The sequence below is a fragment of the Centrocercus urophasianus genome, unplaced genomic scaffold (assembly GCF_019232065.1).
Source record: "Centrocercus urophasianus isolate 14NV4802_14NV808 unplaced genomic scaffold, USGS_Curo_1.0 seq_1207, whole genome shotgun sequence".
In the NCBI taxonomy this organism is placed as follows: Eukaryota; Metazoa; Chordata; class Aves; order Galliformes; family Phasianidae; genus Centrocercus; species Centrocercus urophasianus.
The window spans coordinates 40,933-47,914 of record NW_024884373.1 but is presented as its reverse complement, the minus strand read 5'-3'; the positions used below and the strand labels follow the sequence as shown (position 1 = coordinate 47,914).

The window sequence follows — 6,982 nt, the reverse complement described above, 5'->3', positions numbered from 1 at the left end:
CGCACCGCCCTCACTCCCGCCCGACAGCAACACGGCCTCAGGCCCGGGGGTGAGGGACCTTCCGCGCTCCTCCTTCCTCGTCATCTTCATCCAATCAGCGCTTCCAGCGAGCGAGAGTGACAATCGTGACCGCCAATCACCTCTCCTTCTCGCTCTGACCAATGCTGATGTAGGGGCGGAGCCGGCGCCGAGCCTCCCGCACAGGCTCCTCGCGAGACGCGGGCGGAGGCAGGGCGGGCGGAAGAGCGAGTCACGTGGGCGCTCTCCGCCAATCAGCGCGGACAGGCGCGGGGTCGTCCCGGCTCCCGCCAAATACGAGCGGGAGGCACAGGGCCGGAACCGGACGGAACGGGTTGGAGCGGGCCGGGTCCGCTCTGGTCGGCTGCCGCTGGAGCCGTGGCGCCTCGCCATGGCAGGTAGGGGAAGGCTTGGAGGCATCGCGGGGCTTCCGGGTCTCCGGGGGCGCGGGTTCTTCCTGAGGTAACAAAGGAGGCCCAAGAGTGGAGGTCCCGTTTCGGTGTAGGCCCCGAGCGGTGCCGTTTCCTCAGTCGTTGGGTTTCCCTCAGCTCTGGAGGTCAGTCTGAGCCCGGCTGTGCCTGTTGGGTGCTGCTCAGGGCCGGTGGTGGGGCTGCAGCGTGGCCCGGCCATTCACGGGGCTCTTTTTGTTTCCCTTTTGTAGCCATGGAGTGCAGAGACAAAGCGGTCGTTCCCCCGCGGAGACTCGTGCAAGGTAAGGCTGTGGGAGAGCCTCTGTCACCTCTTGTAAAGTCCCAATGCCTTCAAAAACCACCAGGCCTGGGAGTATTTGCAGCAGTGAACTGCCTGCAGCTGTAATCTGGTTTCGTTTTGCTGTTTAACAGCAAAATGAATGCGTTAAATTTTATTTCTCCTTACCCTGCTGCTTTGTTTGCTGTGACTGAAATAGCCAAATGTTTTTTGTTGCAGCTCGGTTGCCTTTCAAGCGCCTGAATCCTGTACCAAAGGAGAAATGTGATGCAGAAGCAGAAGGCAAGAAAGGAAAGAGTTCTAAGAGTGGTTTGGGCCAAAGTAAGGATTCTTCCACAGCCACATCGTGTGCTTCCACGGACAATATGGAGAATGACTGCCAGCTGAATTCAGATGTGACTTTTGTTCCGAAACTTGTTAACGGGAAGGGTCCTTTAGACCACTTTATACAAAAGGGCTCAAAAGATAACAGAGATGAAATCATCGTCATTATTGACTCGGTAGATGAGCCTAATCAAAGGCTCAGTGATGATGTAGACCACGTTAATTTTGATTCAAAAGCATCTTCTGCAGCTCTGACTAATGGTGTGCTAGGAAAAGATACGAACAAGCTGAGTTGCCTGAATTCCACCCAGAACAGCCAAACTGATGATTCAATGGAGACTGACGTGCAGTGTGAAGCTATTGCAAATAAGGGTGAAGATTTGGTAGATGGAATCCAGTCTTGTTCTGGGTTGACTAAGTGTAACAACTTGGAAAACACGAAGGTTAATCAGGGTGAACTGAAGGACGTCATATTTGAGGGGAAGATGCCTGTAGTGCTTCTTGAAGATATTATGGCTGCTAAATCTCCCCAAGTCACTTCTCTGGATGGAAGTGTCACATCAGAAAATGAGACCGTAGAATTGTCCCATGAAGGAGACTCTGTACTTACTAATTCCTCATTAAGCTCCCTCTCTGTGAGCTCCCCTGAGGCACAGCCTGTTGCAGAAAGCAAGAGAAATACTAGTCCTTTAGCTGTCTCAACGCCTATTAGGAAGGTTGGTCTCTTTTCTTGGTTGTTTAAGAGTTATTACACTGTAGATGGACTGTTTGTCATGAAAAGGATATACAAGTTATTCACAAAGATTGTGGGACCTTATGGAAGGTGTTGTCCGTCTATTAATAATGTAACTGAATGATTACCCTCTTGAATCCTCCTTTAAATTGTGTAGCTAGATTATTTAACTCTTTTTGAGTTTGGAGTTGCTGTGTTTGAATAGCATGAGTGCAGCTTTAAGCTCCTGTTACAGGTTCTTTTCATTATAGTGATTGTGAAGTGTATGCCTTGGGATGTACACCTTAGTAACTGGGATAAGGACAGAGCTCAAAGAGTTGTGTCCAGCAGGTGTTGTTTTATAACATCCATTCTGTTCTCTCTGTTGCTGCTGTGGGGGTTTTTTTGTCAGCTTCCACCACCAGCTTTGAAATCTTGAATCTGGGCTGTTAAAAACCCTTTCAGTGAAACTATAGGGCATTAGCAGAAGTGCAGTTTTCCCTCTGAAGACAGAGGACAAGCCAAATGGGTCTCCATAGGAATGAAGTGTATAAGGCTTGTGCTGTCAGCCATCTTGTGTGCCCTGTCCAGCAGGAGGCTGCTTAAGGGATAATTCACTGTGTGTTCCTGTGACCATGAGATGCTGCTTAGGGCTGGAGGGGATGGGATACCTCTGATCTAACAGCCCTGTGTGTGCTGGGGCTGGGATCTGGTTTAGCTTCTGGTCATTGCCTGTCCTGTAACAAGAGACACCTGTGATTGGACTTCTGGTGCTGTGCTGAAGGGGAGGCTTTTAAAACCAACAGTGTCCGTGCAGGTGGCTGAAATGGTTGTGAGTTGAGTGGTTGGAAAATGCTTGGTCTTCCTGGGGAACAGATCAGTGGAGGTATAAAGAGAGGATGCTCTGGTTGGGAGCACAACAGTCAGCAGTGAAACCCCTACAGCAGAGCAGCCCTGGGGAGTGAGTTGGATACTGTAGCCAAGCTTTGCCCAAAGTTCAGCTGAGCTCTCTGACTGCTGTGTTGCTTGAATTTAACTGCATGATTGGAGGGGAAAACGAGGAGGGCTTTTTCAGGTGTTCAGATGCTGTGCTGCCTGGGGGGAGTTACCTGGTCCTGACTTCTGGCTGTTAAAACTTGTGGTATCGCTCTACAATACACTCACAAACTCAAGTAGGCATGAAATATTCCTAGTACAACAGAACAGAAGAGAGCACTTGACTTTGGATGTAGTATATTCACGTCAACAAGTTATTGGTTTTGCCTGGTGTGAGGCAAGGTTGGCACATCATTCATTCTGTTTGCCAGAGTGGGATGTCTGTGCTGATCTGCACCATTGTCTGTGCTAGAATGTCTGCTTTCTAAAGCAGAAACACTTCAAGAAAGTAAAGCTCTGAGTTTGAAGTGTTCTTGTTTTGCATCACGTGAGTACAGAGTCACCTGATGCATCTTTACACTCTGAACTTCTGTGCCTGAATGTAGAAAATAAAGCAGACCAAATGCAGAGATGAATGCTCTGCCTTTGCCTGAGGATGGCAGGAGGAAGAAGAGGATACAAGAAAGCAAGCCAGAGTGAGCTGAAATATAGACTGCTCAGAAGCTAAGGTCAATGAGTGCTACTCTTTAGATACAGAGTACCTTTGTGCCTTTCTTCCTTGGGAATGATGGCTTTAACTGAAAGGAAGCTGTGACCCATAGGGTTGATAATAGTGGAAGAACAGGAGGGCTGTGATCACCAGCAGGAACAGCAAGGGAATATTGAAAGTAGTCCTTGTACTTAGGAAGCTGTAGCTAAATAATCTGGCATAACAACAGTAACATAAAAAACAAAAGTTTATGTGGCAGAGTTGCTTCCTTTGAGTCAATGTTGTGCTCTTGTGATTTGGAGCAGCTGTACCTCCTGTTTGTTTTTGGACTCGTGGTGTTACATTGCAAATGATGTTTAGGGCTGAGTAACAAGAAGGGTTTGTTTATGCAAAGCCTGGTAATAGGAGGACCTAATGTAAACTGAAACAATTAGTGTGTTCAGGCTTATTATAAATCAGTGAGATTGGATCTAAGAATAGAGTTCAAGCATATCTAGTGCTGAAGGAATGCTTATGTTGCTGGATACATTAACCTGAAGAAAAAGTGAATGTAATTTAAATGGAGCTTGCTGCTCTTCTTAGTAGTTTTAGCATCTCATGAGAAAGGAATGACACGGATCTCTAAAACTTCCTTTTTTGTGATTTCAGGTATCTCAGAAACTCCACAAAAGTTCTGCAGAGAAGGAGAAGCTGAGATTGCAAAGAGTAAGGCTTTTTCACTGACATAGAAAGTTAAGCTGCTGTGCTTTTGCATTGAATAGTAAGCAAAGCCCCGTGCGTTTCATCTCAGTCTACTTATAGCACCTCTTTCCCTGGCTTTCCTCACTGATGAATATGGAAGAGTCTTAATGCATGTGGTTAAAGCACTCAGTTTGTTCCAAAAATCTCCTTAATGCATACCTGATTGCTTGTGGGTGGCCTGCACTGCATTTCTGTGCACTTCAGTAAGGTATTAAGAGACTGTAAATGTTGCTGACTGCTCATCAAAGGGAGCGTTTTCAAACCCTTCCTTGGAGAGTGGAAGCCTCTGGAGTGGACACTCACAACCAAAATCCTTGAGAGGCTTTTATTTAGGGTTCCTGCCTTACTGTTCTCACCCTTCTCCCTTTAAAACACAAAAAGTAGCATCTGTTCTTCAGCAGGTGAGGCAAGAGGACCAATGGGTTCATGGAAACTATTGGACATCACTGCTGGGAATGCTTAAGGCTGCATTATGTGTCCACTCCAATGCTGGTAGCCAGAACATCCAAACAAAACGGCGGTGTGATTTTTGCTGTCCATTCACTCTGTTTTCAGTCATGCAGTGCTAAAAATGCAGAGGAGGCTGATGGATCACACGGAGTTCTCAAGCAGCCAGCATTGCATGAGTGGGCTCTGCGTGCTGAAAAGCTGGCTGTTATTTTACCAGCAGTTGGGAGGGGCTGTGCTTCTGAATCCTTGCTGTGTTTTGTAGTGACTAATTTAGAAATTGGTTGGTTGCATTTTTTTGTATAAGCTATAAGTGGCTCAGTGTACTCCCTGAGATGCTGGCTTTTCACAGTGCCCCATGTAAAGCTCCAGACTGTTGGTTGTTTTTTTTTCCCTGTAATTCACTTCTAATGTTTATTTATGTAAATAGTTACATTTGAAAGAGATGAGAATGTGGAAGCTTAGTGTTGAAAGCTAAATCAGCCCACTTCCCCTGCTGTTTGCTTCGTATCTCTTCCTAAAGCTACCCAGTAGATCTTTACTGAGTTCCATGACTCAGTTCTGGCAGTGTTGCTTTTTACCTCTGGCACAGTTCTGGCATTATTTGTACACTGTGGTGCTGTTCAGTAATTTTTCATCCTGCCAGGAAGACTTAGATGTGAAATAAACAAAAAGAAATTGGAAATGTACCAGAAGGCTGTTTATATCTCTGAGTTCAGACATATCCTAGTTTCCTTGTGGAGTTACCAATGTCTACAGCATAGGGAAATTACTTCCCTTAAGTTTTTTTTTTTTAATTAGTCAGAATACCACGTTCTCATTTATGTCAGTAGACCCATAATGAGAATTTTAGTTGCTTTGAAATGAAATAATGTGGAAAAACAACACTGACTCTTGTCACCTTCCCTCACTGTTCTCATGCTACCCTTTAAGCACAGAGTGCCTTGCCTTGTCTGATTATCTGAAAAGAAATTAACTAATAAAATGCCACGCAAGACAGGTCAGCTAGCTGAGGCTGCACACAGGATGCAGTTCCTAAGTGCAGCCATAGGAGCTGGAACCTTGCAGGTCTTTGTGGATGGGTGAAGAATCTCAGTTGGAGAAGTTGTGTCCTTGTTTCAGTCAGCTGTGTGTGCCAGCAGCTGCTTCTGTGCACAAAGACACTTAATGGGTTTTCTTGAACTAGGATCAGGAGCGTGCTGACAAGCTGCAGAAGTTACAAGCAGAAAGGGAGGAAAAAGGAAGGCTGAAAGAAGAGGCAAAAGCTGCAAAGGAGCGAGCCAAGGAAGAGGCAAAGAAGAAGAAAGAGGAAGAGAAAGAACTGAAAGAGAAAGAGAGAAGAGAAAAGAAAGAAAAAGAGGAAAAGGAAAAGGCTGAGAAGTTGAGAGTGAAGGAGGAGAAACGCAAGGAGAGGCAGGAAGCCTTGGAGTAAGTGGCTTGGCTTCTAAAGGCCATGGGGAATAATGGATGATGATGTGGTAACCTCTGCAGACCCACCATATTCCCCCTATTTTAGAGCACAGGACAGCATGTGCCTATTTGTCACTGAATATATTCAAAGTGGTGGAAGGATGTCAGATCTTAATGCCAGCCCTGCTTTTTGCTTGCTGGCTGAGCTGGCTTTCTGATCAGAAATGGCTGAAAAGAGCTGTCATGGACCACTGAGTTTTCCCTTCCTGACCACTCTTACTATTAGCTTTGCATTTGCTGGTACTGCTGTCTTCTGTTGAGGAAGTCATTTGTATTGTGATAACTCATTAAATACCTTTTTTTGTATTGAGGAAAATTTGAAGCATCCTCCATACTCTGTGCCCAAATCAGTTCAATATTTGATTTAGAAGGAATGAAGAGAGTCTTCTATACGCTTCAGTCAAGTGCCGTGCTTGTTTAACAAATTATCTTAGTGCATAATGTGATGTGCTCTTAATTAAGGCTTCTCACCTGCCAAAGTCCAAGCAAATACTTTGAGTTGTGACTTTGATTTGTGAACTCTTATATTTAAGGGCAAAACTTGAGGAGAAGAGAAAGAAAGAAGAGGAGAAACGGTTAAAAGAGGAGGAAAAGGTAAATGCTCTCTCTAAGCTCTTCTGTTCTTGTGAAATGCAGTGAATGGACTCCCTGGCACCCTGCTGAGTGCAGCTGAGCTGTTAGCTGTGGAACTGCTGCTTTACCCTCCCTGAAGTTCTCTCAGTACAGCAGCACACTGCCTTGCTGCCCCTGCAGCATCTGCTGCTGGGAAGTGAGCATGTCCCTTTGAAACAGAGTCAGTCCCATGGGATCAGGTAGTGCCATTCCACCAGTTAGACCTTGCAGTTCTCTTGTCTTGTTTAGATGCTGCTGTCTCTGTTCTATCTGTTAAATTCTTTCTGCATTTGTTGTCTTAGCAATTACACTGGAATCTGTGTGTGTGTGTGTGTGTGTGTGTGTGTGTGTGTGTGTGTGTGTGT

General features: G+C 45.7%; 1 protein-coding gene across 2 annotated transcripts in view; it reads left to right on the top strand.

The window, feature by feature from the left end:
* Window positions 1-293: 293 nt before the first annotated feature.
* The window catches only part of CHAF1A (chromatin assembly factor 1 subunit A), a 14,930-nt gene continuing 8,241 nt past the window's right edge, over window positions 294-6,982 (top strand). Inside the window, exons 1-6 of one of the 2 annotated variants that reach the window (XM_042811151.1) lie at window positions 294-416; window positions 680-730; window positions 946-1,766; window positions 3,996-4,052; window positions 5,722-5,963; window positions 6,539-6,599. In XM_042811151.1, coding sequence (XP_042667085.1) covers window positions 410-416; window positions 680-730; window positions 946-1,766; window positions 3,996-4,052; window positions 5,722-5,963; window positions 6,539-6,599 — 1,239 coding nt within the window. In that variant the 5' untranslated portion in view covers window positions 294-409. Of the gene's footprint in view, window positions 417-470; window positions 575-679; window positions 731-945; window positions 1,767-3,995; window positions 4,053-5,721; window positions 5,964-6,538; window positions 6,600-6,982 lie in introns of those variants that run through there. The other variant, XM_042811153.1, reaches the window with a different exon arrangement.